Source organism: Solanum lycopersicum, chromosome 2 (assembly GCF_036512215.1).
Source record: "Solanum lycopersicum chromosome 2, SLM_r2.1".
Taxonomy (NCBI): domain Eukaryota; kingdom Viridiplantae; phylum Streptophyta; class Magnoliopsida; order Solanales; family Solanaceae; genus Solanum; species Solanum lycopersicum.
This window is the reverse complement of record NC_090801.1, coordinates 68,529,023-68,550,286: the sequence shown is the minus strand read 5'-3', so window position 1 is coordinate 68,550,286 and position 21,264 is coordinate 68,529,023. Positions and strand designations below refer to the sequence as shown.

General features: G+C 29.4%; 2 protein-coding genes across 2 annotated transcripts; one reads left to right on the top strand and one right to left on the bottom strand.

Annotated features, from left to right (window-relative positions):
• Positions 1-2,684: 2,684 nt before the first annotated feature.
• On the top strand, positions 2,685-6,779 carry LOC101253252 (uncharacterized membrane protein At3g27390). The gene is made up of 9 exons (XM_004233587.5): positions 2,685-3,082; positions 3,187-3,295; positions 3,376-3,571; positions 3,643-3,776; positions 4,477-4,765; positions 4,863-4,969; positions 5,052-5,226; positions 5,530-5,978; positions 6,092-6,779. The coding sequence occupies exons 1-9, from the start codon at positions 2,998-3,000 to the stop codon at positions 6,285-6,287; spliced, it is 1,740 nt and encodes a 579-aa protein (XP_004233635.1). The 5' UTR covers positions 2,685-2,997; the 3' UTR covers positions 6,288-6,779.
• Positions 6,780-9,051: 2,272 nt separating this feature from the next.
• krp4 (cyclin-dependent kinase inhibitor 1) lies at positions 9,052-10,483 on the bottom strand. Its single transcript, NM_001320217.1, has 4 exons — positions 9,923-10,483; positions 9,704-9,750; positions 9,427-9,603; positions 9,052-9,347 (listed from the first exon to the last, which is right to left on the bottom strand). The coding sequence occupies exons 1-4, from the start codon at positions 10,271-10,273 to the stop codon at positions 9,284-9,286; spliced, it is 639 nt and encodes a 212-aa protein (NP_001307146.1). The 5' UTR covers positions 10,274-10,483; the 3' UTR covers positions 9,052-9,283.
• Positions 10,484-21,264: the final 10,781 nt, after the last annotated feature.

Sequence of the window (21,264 nt, the reverse complement as noted above, 5' to 3'; positions counted from 1 at the left end):
AGTTTATATTTTGTGTTCAACTCTAGTAAATAATAAGAGTAAAATTTATTACAGTAATAATTATCTCTCGATTTGCTTTGGACAAGTAAAAGGAAATTTTTTTAATTTTTGATATACTTGACGTGTAAGTGTCATGGTAAGAGAATCAATTCAACTCCACTTTTTGGGATTTTTTTTTAACAAATTGGAATTCAACTCCCATTTCTGGCACACTAAACTTCATTTAAAAATATAATTATAGAAGAATAAGATAAAAGCTAATTTATCGTTCTTCATCATATATCTATAGTAATTTTTAATAGTTATTGAAAAAAGTAAATTTTTTTGCACGGTAAATAACAATAATGATCAGAGATAGTTTTAATAGTAAAATAGAAATAGTAATTTAAAATTTTTTGGGTGAATTTTTTTTTTTGGCAGGACTTATATTTCATCAGGTGACTTTATTCATTACAAATCATTCGATTAGCAATGTTATATATTTTAAAAATTAGATTAGTTAATTGTGAATAAATAAGAGTTGCATAATTAATATTGACGGAATTTGCACAAAAAGAGGAGGAGAATAGGGACTAAAAAACATTTGAATTTGTCTATTCAAAGGTTTAGCAATAAATATTTGATTGAACCAAATATTGAAGCACACAATTTGAAGGGTTTGACCAATTACTCCCCTTTTCTTTATTCCTTCATAGAGTGAAAAAAAAGAGTGAAAGATTAAAAATATATAAATGAAAAATTGATGTGCCTCTTGCAATATTCCTTATTCTTATAAAATAGAGTGACTATTAGTATAGTTTTTCCTATTGCAAGAGTTATTAAATGATTGTGATTTTGTTGATTATTACTCAATTGAGATAAAGAAAGTTCACTGTTGGAATAGGACTTTATTTTAGGTTAGTGGTTATCTTTTAATTTCATAGTTATATAATTAAGCTTAAAAATAGGTTAGACTCAAAAATTAAAGCGTGGTAGGCTTAGACTAATCATCCTCAGCAGCCTACGAAAACTTTCCTAATTGTGCTTCAAACACGTAATTCAACCAAAATCCTATCTTATCATCACTGCTATTATTTTCATACAAGATAAAACACATGCAATTTTTTTTTTAATAGCCATTGGAATGTGTAAGCTAATGTGGCTTATTTTGCCCCACCAAAAAAAATGAAATTCAACCCCTCATTTCTCCTATAGTCGCATTGAATTTAATGTGATTTTACAGAATCATCAAGATACTTTTTTTAAAAAAAAAAAAGTTTAGAAGTGCTTTCTTCTTTGTAAATTTTATGTATGTGTAAAATTAATATTAAAGACAGAAATAGATTTGTATGTGAATCACACGATCGATTCTAAGCATTAAAAAATAAGATAACTCTTTTAATTAGGCCCTCAATGAGGTACTCCATTTTTAGCAACTAGTTGAGTGTGTATTGTACATGTGTGTTATTTAATAGATAAAATTATGTATAAAAGGAACAAAATTATTTTCAAAAAATTCGTTGACATTGAATAAAAATGATATCTGTTTAAATGATAGGAAGTTATTAAAACGTTACATTAAAAAATATGAATCTCTTCCTCGAATATTTTGAGTTCTTTAATTAATTTATTTACTTATTTTGTTTTGCCATAATTTAAGTAAGATTTATATAATGTAACAAATTGTTTTTTAAAGTGTAAAAATAATAGGAATTTCAATATAGTTTAAACAATAATAAAACATTATTTTAAAGTATTATATATTGAGAGTTTTTACTTATTACAAATAAGTAAAAATTTAATAATTATAATTTTAATTGATTTCAAAGTCCTTAAACATTCTGATATATCTGTAATAACTAATTTAGTGTACTTTAATTGCACATGTATGTAGACCTAGAAGCTACTCCATAGATCACAAATTTGTTGAAATAGAGTAAAGTTATAATTTATAATTATGGTCCCAATGATTTACAAATTTCAACACTAAGCTAAAACAAATTATTAGGTCATGAATGATTTGTTTATAGCAATAACATAAATGATCTCAATATTAGCAATAAAATGCCCAATATTTAGAGAAAAAAAATGTATTTGAGTTATTAGACACAAAAAGTAAATTGTGGGATCTTTTATGCCAAATTTAGGCCATATTATGGTCGTAAAATTCCTAATTTTTCCTAATGTGATTGTGATTTTATTCTGCTTTATGATATCATCATATTTAAAATATATTTTGTTCTTGCCATATTTTTTTTTGGATTCTTTGATTATTAATGCGTCTAATCTCTTTTATCATATATTTTAAGACTTCTTAATTCTTAAATCTTATAAAGATAATTAACGAATAATTTGAGGAAAATAATACTTTGAAAAAAATAATAGATGATTTTTCTTATCTATTATAAAGTCTTGTAAAGGACAAAAAATTCAATCAATATTTTAAGACCTTAGTACTTTTAATATTATATGTTTTTCTTAAAAGAAAATATTTTGTACCATCATATTTCAATTTATCTGTCTTATTACTCTTTTAGTTTTTTTTAAAAAAAAAATATTTTGTTTGTCCTATTTTTTCATTTTTTGCTTAGGCCATGGATTATAAGTTGTAAAGTCGTTGTCATTCCAAAATAAGCTTAAGGTGCATTTAACTATTAAGAGAAGAAATCAAGTATTAGAAGCTACATTTCTTTTTGAAGCTTTTCAATAATATTTCTGACTTCATCGCCTCTCTGTTTCTAGAAGACAAAAACATATCTAGTTAGTAATTCTTATTTTAGTTATTGATGAAAGAAATTAAACCAGTAAGAAAAGTCTGCATAATTATTGATATTCTAATTTATTTTAAGAAAAGAGGCACACCAAAATTTCACAAAAAAATTAATCCTCCTATGACTATAACTCGTCCTTAATTACGCCATGGACCAACACAATATAATTCCAGCCTAGCTTCTCTCTTTAAAATTTTTATTAGTTGCCTTTTATAATTCATTCTTGAGTTTCTATAAAAAAAAAAACATGACCAACAACGTAAATTCTTGGTTCCAGGGTGTTTATGTTGTTTTTGCGTTTTGCTCTGCTTTATTTTTGGGTGCTATCAAAAGTAAGTAGTACTAATTTGTTTATTTTATGATTGTTATTGATAGCGAAGGTCTTGATCTGTGTTACTGTTGGTGGTTCTCAATTGCATAATTTTTCTGATTGCAGGTTTGTTGGTGGGTCCAATTGCTGGGCTAATACTTATAATAGGAAATGTTGGGGTGATTTTATGTCTGTTCCCAGCACATGTTTTCTGGACAATTTACACCCTTGTCAAGTAAATGTCTAAGGCGATTCATTTATGTTGTACAAAGTTTAATTGTTTTGTAATATGTGGATTTGTTGACAATTGAACAGGACTAATAGGTTTGATGCACCACTTAAAGCAGCTTTGTTGTTCGGTTTGCCAGCTTTATTTGGTATTTGGTTGTGTTTAAGCTTAGCTGGTAGTGTTCTAGTGGGAGTTGGATATGGTTTCTTTGCTCCTTGGATTTCTGCCTTTGAAGCTTTCAGACACGACGATGAATTTAACAAGTTTGTTCATTGCGTTCTGGTAAGAACCAATTCTTGACTTTTGGTTCTATACTTTAGTATTGTTTTTTATCAGGTTGTTTTAATTTTCAGGATGGAACATGGGGAACCATAAAAGGTAGCTGTACTGCTGTTAGAGATTTTGCAGATATGTGTTATCATTCATATCCAGTGTATTTGAAGGAACTCCGTCATTCCCCTGCTTCTCTTCAACTTCAACCTTTTAGGTTTCTTTCTAATTTCCCTTTCTCTGTTTTCTTTTTCTTCAACAAACCAAAAAAAAAAGGGAAATGGAGTAGAAAATTCGAATTTTCAGGTCAGAAAAAAAAAATTAGTAAAAAATAGGGGACAATCATAATGAATTTTCTACACGTTTTCATTTTCTAACAGGGCTATATTATTATTAAAACTCAACTTACCACAAATTATTTTGATGACGAAGTCAATAAACTACCTTGCACTCAGAATAATAAATGGATTTGACTTTCTCCGTGCCCTCACAAATCACAAAGAACACATTACAGTCTGGTGCACAAATATCCTGTGTTAACAAAGTTGGGGAAGGGGTACACCTGTTGATGTAGACAGTCTACCATAATGGTTGTTTCCACGGCTTGAACTGGAAACCACGCAGAGACAACTTTGTAGTTGCTCCAGAATAAAAGAGTAAAAATCAAGAAAAGAAGGAAAATGGTAATGCATTTAGTCCAGAAAATGATAAGAAATAAACTAGAATACAAGACAAAAATATTTTATATGATTTGTGGGAAGAGTTTTATATCAAGCAGGAAAAAGAAAAAAAAAAGGATACTACCAATCAAAGTTATATATATATAGAATGTTCCGATTTCTTATTTGGCTACTTGTATCTATTCAATTCTCTTTTTGATAACCAGTAAAAATAATGTGCAAAATGTCGTGTTGCAGATTCATCCATGTACCAGGATGTATCATGGTTGGTTTATTGGGACTGATTGTGGAAATTCCTCTTTACACTGCTATAGCCATAGTAAAGAGCCCATTCATGTTGTTCAAAGGATGGTACAGACTCATACATGATCTGATAAGCCGCGAAGGCCCATTTCTTGAAACTGCTTGCATTCCCATTGCGGGATTAACAATCCTACTGTGGCCTCTTGTTGTCATTGGAAGTGTCATAATGGCTGTTTTCTCCAGTTTTTTCATTGGATTATATGGAGCTGTTATCGTCTATCAGGTAACTTATTCCGTAGTTGCCTCTTTAGTTTCTCAGTTCTGTCTGCTGTTTTAGTGTGACCGTCGGATTTATCTGTAGTTAAAAACTGTGATATCAGGAGAGGTCCTTCCAAAGAGGTGTTGCTTTCGTGGTTGCAATGGTGGCAGAGTTTGATGAGTACACAAATGATTGGCTTTACCTTAGAGAAGGGTCCATTCTTCCAAAGTAATTACTTGAGTTCTCCCTTAGTTCTGTATACACGGTTTTCATATTTGTCAATGTTACTGATCATCTTAATCGCAGCCAGACCTCGTTATCGGAACAAGAAGGGATCCAATTCGTCAGATTACTCTGTGAAACGAAACAGCTCAGTACAAGGTAGATTAAACTCGATATTTGCTGAAGCACCTGCAATGCTCGTGCCAAGCTTAACGTCATCTAGATCAGTGCGGGAGGCAATACAAGAAGTGAAAATGGTGCAGGTGTGCTTTTCTTTGTCCCTTCCTTTCTGCCTAATCTGCAAAATACTGACAAATATGAGAAATGGCTAATTTGCAAAATGCTAACAAGTAACATCTTTATATATACTTTGAAGATTAATCAAGTAACATCTTTATATATACTTTGAAGATTAATTAAGTAAATGAAAGCATTTCTCTTTTAATAACTTAAGCTTTTAGATAAGATAGTCACACAATTCGACTTATCTTTCATAAACAGAATCATAGTTTTCTTGTCTTATAAACCGTGAAATTGGGTAATTGACATGTCACAACAATGAAAAGGTGTGGCAGAACATGATGAAATCATGTGAAATAAGGGGCAAGGAATTATTGGACGAGAAAGTGATAACCCCCAACGACCTGGATGATTGGTTGAAGGGAAAACATGGAGTTGATGTTGCAGTCATCAATGTTGGTTTAGCATGTTATACATTTCTACAGATAATCTTTTATTCCATAAAATCCGGATCAGATGGATTGTTCCTTCTAGAGGATCTTGAGATCACTCAGTTGAACAGACCTCAGGACAGATTATTAGACTGGTTTTTCCAACCAGTTATGGTCCTCAAGGAACAAATTAGAGTCCTGAGCCTAGAAGAGGGTGAAATGAGGTTCCTAGAGAAAGTGGTCCTTTTCGACAGCAACTCTGAACGCTTTAAGGCCTGGGAAAATGGAAGCGTAGCACCTCAGGATTCTCTCAGGGTAGCTCAAATTGAAGGCATAAGCCGAAGGTAAGCCTCTTTGCTTATATCTTCATTACAAGTTTGCAGTGTTGAAGCAAAATTTGTGTGTCGTCATGATACATGTAGTAAATGATGAAGAATTTATTCTGTTGGTTTGGCAGGATGGTGGGAATGATTAGAAGTGTTTCTAAGTTTCCAACTTATAGAAGGAAATTCAGACAGATAGTGAAAACATTGATCATGCAGTATTCCACTATTCCCACAGAAGGTTCTACGAGATCTGTTCCTCGTTCTGTAAAGAACAGTTCCACCCGATCAGTGTCCACAAGATCAAATGGTTCTCTCGAAATTGTTTAAACATTTTAAGTATAGATTAGTGATCTTTAACTCCCATCGTAGTTATTTAAGAGAGTTCATTAAGTATCACTGTTGAAAGACCAATTTTCCAAGCTCAAATATCTTCCCACGGACATCTTATATGAAATCATCAACAACATCAAGAAAGGTCATCAGAACTCGCACTATCAAGTAAAATCAACGTTTCTTAAAAGATCAGTACAGTTATATTTTTGTCTCCGTGTGATTTCAGTTATTTTTTTCCCCATTAGAAACTTGTACAGACATGACTTTGTTTGTTTTCCTTTTAAAGGGCACTCCCGAAAAGAGTAAGATACAGAGTTAGAGATGATGTAAAATTACTTAATGTTTTTCAGTCGATAAGATACTGGATCATTCTACATTTTGCTCAAGATGAATGATTCCATTTTCTATCGAACTCCAATATGTTGTATTCTGTAGAGGGGATGTCTTATACAATATGCTATCGAATATTGGTGACTTATTTCTTTACATGGATTCAAATTATGACAGTAACTAGCATTGCCTAATTATTTTGCTACAATGATTTGAATCTTAAAGCTAAGTAGCTAAAGTTTTAGGGCATGTGTTAAATTGATTGTTTAACCAGCAAAAGGAAACGCTAATTGAAAACAGAGAGGAGAAAAGACATTTAGGAGGAAGACAACTTTGAGTCTCTTTGAATTAACTTAAAAGTAGTAGTTTAAGTAAAAAATAAAAAGTCAAACTTGACTTTTAAGTCAAAAAAAAAATATAGGGAGATATCTATTTTTTATTTTAAAGTTATTTTTAATCTTATCAAACACTTTCTAACTTATTTTAAGTCGTATTTTGACTTATTATATGTTATTTTAATATTTGTCAACAGTTGCAGCAGTTAAAAGAATGACTTGAAAATAGATTTGACCAATTTTCAAATCAATCCAAACACGCTCTGAGAAATGAGATCTTCAGCTTTACGTGGTTATTTGTACATAGTTCTTTGAAAATTCTCTTATACTAACCCTGATTATGAAATAACTTTTTAAAGCACTATTAGTCAGATATAGATTTCGTAAAGCATAATTTACAAGATTAATAGCCTCTTATGATATATATTTCTACCGTAAGTCAACATGAACCAGATAAAATGAATTGGGTACTAGGGAGTAACTAGCAATTGCTGGGTCCCTTTTCGTTTATATCCTTTATTTATACGCGACAAAAGAACTTGCAGCAAAGTCATAAGATGGCTTTATACCAAATAAAGATGCATGATTATGTGCAGACTTTAATTTTCTGTCCTGCCGCATAACAAATAGTGCTCAAATTCTAGAAAGTAGTACACTATTAGTGTAAGAATTTTTTGTTGACGGTGTATTCTTACACTAATTAACAAACATATATAACTTAAATTCAACAAAATGTACTCAGGAAAAACCTTGCAAAAAGTAAGAACATTGGCGGTAATTTACTACTGTAAGAAAAGTTGCATCAAAAGAACACTCAAAAAGGGTAATTACTTCAATTAGTTGATGCACAGTTAGCATTAAGCCACATTATCGCGAGGAACTGTAGAAACTTATTTGCATGTGTGACTTATAGGAAATAGGTTTGGACCATGAAAGTCGTCATTAATATTTGCATTATAGTAGGTTGTTTAGATCACGCTCCTCGAGTGCAACCCTTCTCAAAATCATTCATAAACATAGAATGCTTTGTGAAATGGATTATTCTATTTATTAATTTATTTATTTAACTATAATTAAGTAATACGTATTCTCACATAATTATATATGACTAAAGTTAAATTGTCTGTTTTGACTCAAATAAAAAAAATTCATTTAACTTGGTTTAAGTTGACATCTATGCCCTCTAATTTTGGGTGATAAAAATCGAACAAATAGACACTTTCATTTTACATAACATGCTACATAACGATTTTGTGTCCTATGGGGCGTTGGCATGTATTATGCCAGGCCACTTAGAACTCAAGTCTCTGTTCAATTTTATATAAATTTTAAGTGTTAATATCAGATAAGACCAAGATAAACGGTATATTTTTTTATATAATATGCGGATGTAAAACTGATACCGAATATATATTTTCAGCAATAGTATACACTTAAATTACAATAGTCCACAAATCAAGGTACACAGCAGCAGGAGTACAGTACCCTAAATAAGGAAGCCTATTTCAGCAGATCCAAGAAGAATGCTGGAGTAACAAATGATCTTTTACCATTTCTTTCAATTACAACAGTTACCCTCAAACAACTTTTTCTTCATGCTAATTTTTAAATTTTTGAGCACTTCACTAGTTCATGTGTTATTTTCCTAGAGCTAGAAGAAGCAGACATAATGCAAAGTCAGTTTTCTTGCATAAGCAGTTGGAGTACAATGAAACCCAAATTACCAAAAGAGAAAAAAAAAAGAAAAGGTAATAGTAATTATTTGTTTCACCCCAAGCAAGTACTTTGTGACTGCATGGAGAGGTCCACACTACTAAAAGCCTGTACAAGAATAGCTTTCCTTTACTCAGCAGTCAGCACGTGTCCGTAACTTACACGGCAAGCTCTATTGCTGCGTTTTTCTCTACTCTAACCTATCACTGCCTACCCTCTCAATGCCTCCACCAAATATTCCATTCTACTTCTTTTAGTCCCAGAAGAAAATGTACATTTCCAGCAGTATCATAAGTACTGTAACAACGGCCTATTTTATATAATTTAATTACGCCTCATTACGAAGGAGGTTAAGATGAAACTCGAAAATATTGGAAATGATGATTTGCAAGAGGCAGCTTCTGGGTTAATATTAACACAAAGAGAGATTTCGTGATCCCGGCCTGTACATATTCAAATTGAACTCCCGCCCCATGGAAACCACAATCATAAAGCAATAAAATAAGACAAGTAGTACTAGTACTAGTTTAAAAGAGTGAACAGTTAAATATACTTGGAAATACTACTAACAAATTAGATTAAGAAGCAACTGATGATCTTGGCCTTGTGGTTTCATTGTCGAACCCATTCGTAGCGACCTTCCAATGGCTCCTCTTTTGCAAAGTCAAAGTTGTATCTGTTACAGCACGCACTTTCATGAGTAATGCAAAATTTTGAAAAAAAAGGAGATAGGGAGAGAGAGAGAGTTTTTGTACTTTTCTGCAAAATGTTTATGGAGATCTTTCTCGGCTGCAGCAAAGAACACATCAAGCTCAGCCTCGGAGGGCATAGTTGCCTCTGTCAATCGGCGGCGGCAAGATTTAGCATGTTGTGGTTTCGGTGTGGATTGAAATTCAACTTTGAATTTGCTGGATGATAGTATTATCTCTCTACTGCAGAATGATTCTTTGTTTTCAATAAACGTTGAAAGAAAAGGCGGATCTGAAAGTGAATTGAAACGCCATTAAAATTACATATAGAATGCATATTTACCTTTCTCTCAACTCTGAATAACTGGTTGCAATTTCCACACTGTCCTCCTGAAAAATTCGAAATTCGAAATTCAAATATCAGTCCGCCATAAATGAACAGTTATAGAACAGCATAACAATTCGCTCCAATTCTAATGCATTACTATCAGACCTGAAAATAACAAAGCAGAAAAATGGAAGAGCGAAACTAGTAAAATTCAAAGAGTTTAATTTCACATACATCCAGATCTAAAAATTTCGAGCTTCCTTTTGTGACATTGCTTGATTCATTATCTCCAAAACCAGATGCTGAAACGTTATCAAAGTTCGAACTCACAGCCGGTTCACACAACACAGTATTTCCCTGGGAACTAAGCTCGCTTGCTGGAGATTCTGAGATTACGGAATTCCTTCTAACACGAGCTACAGTTGGTGACATCTCCAAATCACCATCACGCTTCTTCCTCTTCCTTGTGTCAACCACCTCTAAAACCTCCCGTTCTCTTGTCATCTTCACTGCTACCTCCGCAACCTCCATAATCACAACTTCTCCAATAATTCCCTTCGACTTGCACTTATACTTTCTTCTCATCAATGTTTTGATATCTCTCTCAAATTCTAAGTAATAAACTTGAACAAGTTACAGAAATTGTTGTTATATAAATTGGTAGAATTGCAGAATTATGCACACCAGAATCGTACGATCTGACTGAAGATATCCTCTTTTGCCGCAGCGCAGCAGTGGGGAGAGAGAACAAGTGTTAGAGACGGTGATGGTGATAATGATGATAATAGGCATTCCGTTGAATGATTCGATTAGGTTCGTATTATTGGGCGCTTCATCTTGTGGTCCACCATTGTGACGGATCGTTTTCCTACAGTAACGGAATTATGACGTCGCCGTTAAGCGGATAAATATATAAGAATAAGATAAAAGATATTTGCCGGAGAATTATGGACGGAAATACTAATGTTTAATTAGACATAATTGGACAAACAGATAAGGTTAGTAGATAGGATTGTACAACCAGGATTAGATTACACTAGTGACTGCTCACTAATATTTAATTTCAAATTTTTTAATTACTTTAATACTATACTTACTGTTTACCGACTCTTTTATTTTGTAATGAGAAAGAGAAAAATATTTTATGAATTGAATTATTTTATTTCATTTTTTATAAAAAAATAAATATTGTATTTATAATTATAAAAATATTTTAAAATTATCATTTTTATCTCACCAATCAAATTAACGAAAATGGGTCACGTTCTATAGCCATTTCATCAATGATTAGATTAATTTAGTTAATGTGGTCATCCACTAGTAACCTTATGTTTTATTTCATGTAAAATAACCTGGCAGGAATAGAAATACTGTTCATATATTTAATTTCTCAAGAAAAGTATATAAATAAAAGTTAACAACTATTTTCTTTATTCACTTTTACTTATTTCTAAAATAGAATTTCATTTTTAATTGTCATTTTTGACATATCAAAAAAAGACAATTATTTTTTTCATGTTTTACTCTAAAATTAAATACTTATACTTCGAATTAAGACTCAATATCAAATATTATTTAATAAGGATAGTTTAATAAAATATATATATCAATCATTGAAGATATATATGTGTCATTTCAAGACTCAATACAAAACATAAAAGATAATTAGTAAAATGCATATATGATATATTTAACATTAGTAATAAATAAAAATAAAAGAGTGACGTGAGAACGATTGTCCAACCGAAAGCCCTTTTAAGTCTTTGGTAACGATGGGACAAGTTAACTTCTTTCACATTTGAGGTAGATATGCATGTTTTTCCTATTTTTAAGTTTTAACCACCGACTGGTAGAAATTTTATGGTAACTTACGTGTACTAGGATTGAGAGCTAAAATGAAACAACACTGGTTTAGTATATTATTTTGATATGTTAAATAGTATTTATTTATTTATAATTTATTTTTATTATAATCATTTATATTATATAATAAAGGGTAATTGGTTAAAATAATCCTTGTATATATGATTTTCTTTTAAATGTGTAAAGTAAATAATACAGTAATAAACAAGTACTGTTGACAAAGAAAGTGATTTAACTATTTCTATTTTTTTTTTAAAAAGTTTGACAAAAAGGCAAAAGAGTAATTAATTACCATTTAATTAATGTCATTGCCTGATTTTTTTAAGGGGTATGTCACACTTTAAATATTATTTTTTGAGTACTGGTTAGCCGCATAAATGAAAAGTAAATTTGATTTAACGTTATAGGACAGTGGGGTAGCCCTTTTTTTTTTTTTTGAGATCAACACAGTAATATTGTAGAGAATCTCATTAATAAGAATATACAGGTGAATGAAATAATTGTCATAGAATATGATCGAATTGTCAAAAGGATTCATTAATTATAATTGCTATAAGAAGCCAAACGTGTTCGTTCGTTGAAGGAAATTGTTGGGCGTAAATATTAAAGCGAGAAATAAGACACACAAATTGTTTACATCCTGAAAATAAATAATTCTTCTCTTTCATCACTTCTTTTGAATTTAAATTTTACTCTTTTGAGACATTTTTCTCTTAAGAACCTAATGTTTTGACTACACATTAATCATTTCTTATGTTGCTTGCAGGTTACAACTTTGAAATTTTATGCTTTTAGAGACATTGACCATTTTTACGTCCATTAATAAAAAACGTGATATTCTTGTTCGTTGGATATTTTTTAGTATCAAAAAGAATTATATGTATAATTAAAAATAGTTAAGATTTTGAATTTTTTAAAATACTCCCTTCATTTTTATGTATATGTTATTTTATATTTTGTGTTTCTTAAGAAAAATATTTAAGTTATCATTGTATCCTTATTAAGTATTTTTTTAAAGTCAAATTTTTCAACAAATGAATATAAATTAGTTTATTTTGACTAATTAAATGAACATTGAACATGATTTAGTCTTTTGGTTTTTCTATATTAGTCAAATTTATAATTTCAAAATTAATACTCTCAAGGATAAAATAAGAAGAATAGTGCTATTTATGTAGTGATTTTATAAAATGACAAGCAGGGGCATACCCATCCAGGGTATCAAGCAACACCCATTTATCTAAAAATTACATTATATATAAAAATCAAATTTTAATTATATATAATATTGACATCTCTTCATACACACAAAAACTTTAATTTAGTGATTTTGAATTATATATAATATTAACATCTTTTCATACACACAAAAACTTTAATTTAGTGATTATAGTGACGTAAAAATCCCTTAAAACCATGTGTTCTAGTCCTGTAAGCTTCATAAAAGAAGGGAATAATTATTTGTGCACAATTTTTTATTGAATTAAAATATTTGTTGATTTAGGAGAGTGTAAAGATATAGTATACACAATTCTATACTCTAATAATGTATTAAATTTTCTAATATTACTTAAAAGGGATTTTGTCTCTAAAACTCTACGGTCTCTGCCTATTGAAGCAAAACGTTGGTGAGTATCATTTGACAACTCCAAGAAATTAAATGATCGCAATTCACACGTGTGGAAAAAGCTGGGACCATGCTCATTACCCAAATTTGCCATGCAATAGTTGTACATACAAATTTGTTGTTTTCGAGTATAACACAAAGTTTATTTACTATTTACCTCCTCATCCTTGAAGAATTTATGAGCATCAAAAATTACTTTTGGCGTTTTTAATTAAATTTTTTTGTTTTTCTAATCTTTCCAAAAAGATCAATCGTGTTACATTGGAATTTCTAAAAAATTTACCACCGTTTTTTTTGTATAATTAAATTAAATGTGCATATAAAAAATCATAACTAGTACTTACTATATATTTTAAATCTATAATATTTTAAAATTTCACGATTCATATTAAAAATCTAAAGATCAAATTAAATCGATTAAATTTATATCTTATATACGCTATTTTGTAATAATGCACCCTTTCAAAAATCTGGATACGAATACGAAATAATAAAACTATGGCAACGGATCAAGTAGAAAACTAAATACCTTTTACTTCTCATACGTAAGCCAGTAAAATAGGAACACTGTAAAAAGGGAATTACTGGATTTGCAGGATCGCACATGAAGTTTACAACCGTTGTCTCCAAGTTCGAACACTTTATTCATTTTTACTTGTATTAGTTTGTACGCCTATCATTCTAATCAATATGTATATTTTGTTGATATACTTATATTTTAATTGATGTATATTTTTAAAATTTTAAATGAGTAAATATTGTTTTTTTCTTTTTAGGCTAAAAGTAATAAATAAAAAAAACATAAAATAAAGTAGACCAGAGAAAGTCAACAGAGGGAGTATCATATACGTCCCTTTACTTTCCATTAAATATAATATTTTTTTGTGGAGAGTACCTTCCCCGAGTACTTTTTTCGTTTTATTTAGTATGTCATTTTTTATATTCAATATTTTAATATATGACATTTTGAAATCATAATATTACATTTTGATACAGTTTTATATTTTTAATTTGATATTACAAATTCAATTATTCTTTAACACATGTGGTGTACAATCAAATTAGTATATATGAATTAAAATGAGAAAGTACAATTTTTATAGAAATTCTAGGGCAGAATCAAAAAAATTGTCAAAAATTTCAAAAAGATATATCAATTATTTTTTAATCAAAACAGTAATATCGCTCACGATGCAGCAAAATCGCTGCTATAGCAACAATTTCTTAAATTTGCCCTTTTTTAAATAAAAAATTTAAACAAGTCGATTCAAATGGAGCGATTTTCAAAATAAAAAAAATTATAATTTTTTTAAGAAGTCGCTCCTTTTGCAGCGACTTATATTGAAATTTATTTAATTTTTTTGCTTTATTTTTTAAAAAAAAATCAAATTGTTGTGAAGGTAGGGATTTACACTTAATTTTTATTTTTATTTTTGAAATTTTAATTAAATCGCTGCAAAAAAATTAGCCGATTTAATTAAGTTTTTTTTTTAAAAAAATTAAGTGTAAATTGTTGTCTTTGCAGCGATTTGATTTCAAAAAAATAATATTAAAAAATTAAAAATCGCTGCCTTGGCAGCGGATTTGCCAAGATTTGATTTTAATTTTTTAAAAAATAAAGCCAAAAAAAAAGTTTAATGTAAGATGCAGCGACTTATTAAAAAAGTATATATTTTTTTTAATTTTGAAAATCGCTCCATTTGAAGCGACTTATTTAATTTTTTTTTGCTATAACAGCGATTTTATTTTTTCCGTAAGTAATTTTATCGTTTTGATTAAAAAAATTAATATGCTTCTTTAAAATTTTAATAATTTTTTTTTTACCCTTTTAAATTCGGACTCAAGAAAATAAAAGTATAATGAAACTATAGGTGTAATCAAATACAGAGTGATGAGGCAAGTACAAAGCAGATATTGGAATGCATAGTGTCAAAAAGTCATCCTATAAATGGAAGGAGAAATAAATGCATGCAAAAGAACAATTCTTCCGTGAAAGAATTAAATCAGACTTCAATATATTCTACGGATTTGAGGTAGTTACCTAGACTTCAATTCTACTGTATAATAAATAATAATGTTTAAAACTTACCGGTTATACTTTGCAATATAAAAAAATTATTATTTTAAGTTCGATTAATAATATAGTATTAATTTGATTAGCGTTACATATTTAGATGGAAGGGGACATAAGCGCTCTTCATTCCTAGTGCGCGGCAGGATACGACAACCTAACTAATTGGAAATTCACAACATTAACTTTAATCATTGCGTAAGTAGTAAATTAATGAAGTGGGGACAACTAAAGCTAAGATTCCTCTATCTCAAGTTAATGTAATGATAGGTGGTGAAATAAAGGTTTACCTTACTGTAATAGACAAACGCACATGGGTCTTATATATACACGGAAAACAAGACCTGATTTTTGGGACCCTTTTCAATTTTAAAAAATAAAAAGTCCAACCACAGTCATTGATTTATAGTCCTCAATTATTTCATTAAGGTAAAGATTATATTGAACTTCAAAATATTAGACAAATTAGTACTTTTCTTTACTTTGATGTCTCATCTCACTGTGCAAACTAAAAGATTACGAAACAGAAAAAAGCTCGCATGATTTCCCTATATCAAAAACGCTAAATTAATATCTCATAAGAATAATTAAAGAATGATTTTTTATTCAAGCATTTTTACTTTGAAGTTTAGAAATAGTAGTAGAAAATAAATACTTCCTGTTCATCACTAGGTCAATAAATACTAGGACGTGATACGTTAATTATTACTTGTACTTTTTCACAAATATATTTTTATTTTACAAGTCAAAGACAAAGAAAAATTGCTAATTGAGTTTGTTTTTAAAAGTTAATACAATTTTTATAACACAAAATATGGTAGGATTCCCCTTATTAATTCTTCCATACAATATGATTATATGAAATTCTCAAAAATCCTTAAAGTATACAATATTTTACTGTTTCCTATAAGAATATAATATAATTACGCAACTCTTATTAAAATGACAAAGGCCCGTTAATAGTATGTCTAAGATATTTTGAATTTGTTTCGTAGCATCTTAATGTGGATAATGTGTCTATATTTACAATACTCAAATAAGCATATTAAATTTCATATGCAAACAGATACTCCAAAAAAAACTAGAAGCAAAAAATAGATTTATCTTTTTAAGGAACTAAATAATTGATCACAACTTAATTTTCATTGTTTCTTTAGCCAACTTTAATGGAAATTTGTGAGAGAATAGAAATGGTGGGGGTTAGGAAATTAATTGGGTGGTGTGGTTTTGAAATTCTAAACGACAATAGATTTGAAACCTCGTAAACAAAAAATTTCCACATTAAACGCACGATCACATGTCAAAATTACGGTGGAACCACTTTAATCTCTCCATCTTTTTTTTTCTTTTTTTTTCAGGGATCAGATTGAAAAAAATGAGAGCGCCCAAATTATCGTAACCAGGCTGGGCTGGAACGCTCTTCTCGCATGTTTATTAATTAGGGTGGTTCGAGTTTCTTTGGTACGGAGTAATTTTTGTTAGGAAGTGTTTTATTTTAATGTGGGACTTTTCGACACGAATCTAAATTTAATTAGGAGTCAATGTGAATATCGGACAAAAAATAATTTAAAATTCAAAAATCAAATTATTGGTAAGCATAAGATTTAACCTTCCATACTTTTTTTTTTGAGATTTTTTTTATTAATGAACAAAATTTAGTGATATAAATTAAGTATAATTTATCTAAATCTCAATGTTAAGATCTAATTATATTATTTCTCTACTCTTTTTTAAATTATAAAAATTTCTTAAAATTTATGAATTTAGAATACATCACTGGATTTTCGAATATATTAACAGACATCCGAATACATATGAGAGGATTTATGAGGGAAGTGATAGAGATATCTTAGAGAGGAGATAGTTAATCTGGATATATATATAGGAAGGGATGTATTTGACAAGGGTAAAAATGTATCCGAGAGGAGAGTAATGTATCCTGGAGAAATTTTTGAATTTTTTTTAAGTGGAAGGAAATTCAAAAGTTACAGTAAAATAAGATATGTACTTAGGTCATTTTTCTATAAGTTAACCTAAAAAAGACAAAATCAATCAAACGTAATTTTGATTTGAAGAGTCAATTTTTTTTTATTACAATCATAATTCTTTTATAATATATATTTTTAATTATCAAAAACTTTTTATCTAATTTAATTATAAAATATGTATCATATAAAAATTAAAAATTAACTATCTAGAGATGTTTATTATCCGAACAATTTGATCGAAAATATGTAACTCCGTAATCCCAAGGCGGGGTTGAGAAAAAGGTAGTGAGAAAGCGAAAAAGAGAAAGGAATCTAGCAACAGAGAAAGAAAATAGTCGTCATGGGTTGAAAAAAGAGTCTGACTGGAATATGCAACTTTAATTTAAAGACACATTTCTTTTCATGTCCAAGACATGTTTCCATGGCTAGTGCACTATTTTCTACGTTTTCATCTTTCTAAAAGCGTAATCAGGTCTTCCAACACACATTTTCACCTACTTTTTTTCATTTTAATACACCTAAGTATTAAGGTCAAAACAATTAAACTATTTGATGCAAAATCTAATTTAAAATGTGAAGTCATAGTTATCCTTAAAAAAAACGATTTCATTAATCATCTTAATGAGACACATGAAATGTGGCAGAATAGTGCACGTTCGGGTCGGGGTATGATAAAGAAATGGGTCACCTGTATAATAATTAGCTCAAGTGGAAGTGGAACCATCAATCTGACACATGCTTTCTTAAGCTGCGCACCCCTCAACTTAATGCATATGGATCTCTACTCCCATGAAGGACCACTTTTTTTTTTTTTCCATCTTCCTAAGTTATTTTTACGCGATAGCAATTTTGTCTAATGAGTAACTTATATTTATCGAGATCATATATTATTTATCATAGTCTTGCGATGAATAATTAGCAAATAGGAGTATTAGTGAAGTAGAAACCAAGTGATTTTTTCTTTTTACAAGATGTTTTGGGATTAATACGTTTTCTGATCTTCGCTCAAACGGCTAAGCGGTAATTAAGTTACTAAATGGTTGCTTAAAACTTTCAAATTCATATTAATTGTAGGAGTAAAATGAAAATAAATAAATTATCCTAGTTTAAGTAAGTGATCAAGTAATATGGGACAAATACTTTTAATAAGATATTCATCTAATATGGGACAGATAGTAGTTTAACTAGTATATCTTCATCGTTTTCTTTTCCTATATATATATGCTATTTGGCCTTGACTTGAGCTCCTCTCAATTTGGAAAAAATTCAAGTACAAGCAACATGTTGGAGAATGCAGGTTGAATTGAAGTTAGAATTTAAGAATATTTGAGCTGGTCCAATTTCATGACCAAACTAATCGGTGTTGGAACTTAGTTATGGCATGACAAATCATATGAAAGTGGTCCATTACATGTATATATATTATATTATACATAAAATAAAAGCAACAAAAAGTGGTCGCACTTATGGAGTAATTAATTTCATCACCTCACTCATTATCAAGAAAATGACCTCAACAAATTTTGGAATATGGTCCATGTAACTTGTAAGGACCTCCTCATCAGGACTCAACAAATTTATCCTAATCTCTTTCCACACAAAAATTATATAATTATACAAACGTTTCTATAGCGCATATTTACTAATTCTCTCTATAATTTGAAATTATTATATATAGTCTCACTGTTTTATAATTTTTGAAAAGATTTTAAGTTAAATAAACATAAATTCATATATTTTGCTATCAAATACAATTTGAAATAAAAATTAAAATGAATAAAGACGAGCAAGAGAGTTTGTGTATATTGAAAACATGCAAATCACACTAGATACATGCATTTGGGATATTAAATACGTTTGGAAAATACATATACGAAAGGTGAGGGGAGAGGGGCAAGCGAGAGAGGTTGTGTATGGCAGACAAATGTGATGACACTTGGATAGTGAGTGATACAATGTATCGTGAAAAAATTACACCTAATTTTGACCTATGTAATCGATATACATGTAATTAGGGACCAAAAACTGATGCAAATAACTACTTTAAAACGCATGAAAAGATACGTAATTAAATTCTAAACTAATGAGATTCGTGTTGTTTGCCATGAATTTTCATTTTGCTGTACCTACAAGATTGGGCCGGCATGGTAGAATAGTCACAGGCAGAAGCAAAATTTTTTGGGCCTTTTGCTTTCCTAAGTAAGCCCCATATCAAGTTTTTGGGCTGGTCCACTGATATTGCAAAGAGGCCCGGAGTTTTCAGATGAAACCCTAACAGAATATATTTCTTTTCTTGCGCTTGTAAATACTAACATAATATCACTTATATAAATTTACATAAATCACATAATGCTAAGAGCTAATTACATTATTTTTTATATTTTTCAAATTACAAGAATTCTTTAAAATTTATGAATTTCAAATACATCAGCAAACATCTGGATACATAGGGGGAGGGACGTATCAAATAGAGAGAGATAAAACATGTTGATACATAAGATATACATAGGGGGAGGAACGTATCGGAGAGAGATGTATTAGAGAGCGGATAACACATTTGGATACATGAGGTAAGGATATATTATACAGAGAGGGATGTATCTGAGAGTGGAGGAGGGATGTATCTGAGAGTGGAGGAGAAAATATCCGAGAGAGATAAGACATATGGATACATAGGGAAATGGATATATCCCAAAGAGAGATATGAATGTATTAGCAAGAGCGGAGTGATGTATTCGACATAAAATTTTTGAATTTTTTAAATTGTAGGAAATTTTAGAAATATGATAAAATAAGATGTGCATTGAGATAATTTTTTCCTAATATTTATGTTTTCTTTATAAAAATGACTTCACTTTTAGTTTAAGAAAACTTGTCTAAATTTACCTTTTGGCTAGTTAATTTATTCAACGTGATTTAAGTGTACACTATTTATATATTTTGTATAATATATCATATTTAATATAAAATTTACATTATTTATATAATATGTATATGTTTTGTAAATTAATATCGCAAAGACACTGCACTGTAATTTTTATTTTTTTTGTGCTTGATCCATTTTAATTTGAACTAATAACTCTTACCACTTAAAAGTAATTCGATCCTCCCAAACACAAAATTCTAATAAAATTTGAATCATTTTCTATAAAAGCAGCGTTCTTATTTCCTTCATATACAAATGGTAAATGCAATATAACATATAATCTTAATCCTGATTCAATGTAGAAAATAGCACTCTTGTTTTAATTATATAGCTTGATTTATATTAGTGTTGGATGTGAGTTTCAAAATGAAACTTTCATTTTGTTTTGAAATAATATAAATGAAATTATAGTGGAAAAAAAAATCTTTCAACTTTTCAAATAGTAATGATTTAAAGGCAAACAAATGAAATGGAATGAGAAAATCAGATCTTAATTTCAAAATCAAACACATGATATTTTAATAACTACTAATAACACAATTACCATCTATTGCAATTTTTAGAATAACAATCTAGTGAGATAAGGTGGATTTAAAATTACGTGGGTGGGTTTAGGTGATTTTAAAAAAAAAACGAAAGTGATACGGGTTGTAGGTATACGTGATTTTAGATGAATTTAAATATAATTATATCTTTTTTACATTTATAAGAACGATAAAAATATTACTTATGAAGATAATTTTTTTAAATTTACTAAAGTATTCAATATTGTAAATGAAAATAGTCAATAAAAAATAATGTAATTTCTTACATGTTCTTCAATTGACCTCTAAAAAATAAATTTCAAGTCATTATATATTATATTAATACAACTCAATGAAAAATTGAATTTATTTTTAGTATCAAACTTAACTAGAAAAACAATGAAAAAAATTAGGGCAACTTTCACATATAGGAAATAAAAAAATTATATTTGTATGCTATAACAAAGTTTGTATAATTGCGCTCCATAGCAAACATAGAAATTGTATAATTCGTTATACATATACAGTTAAAGCAAATTGTATAAAACGAAGTGTATAAAACAAGAAAGAGAGAGAC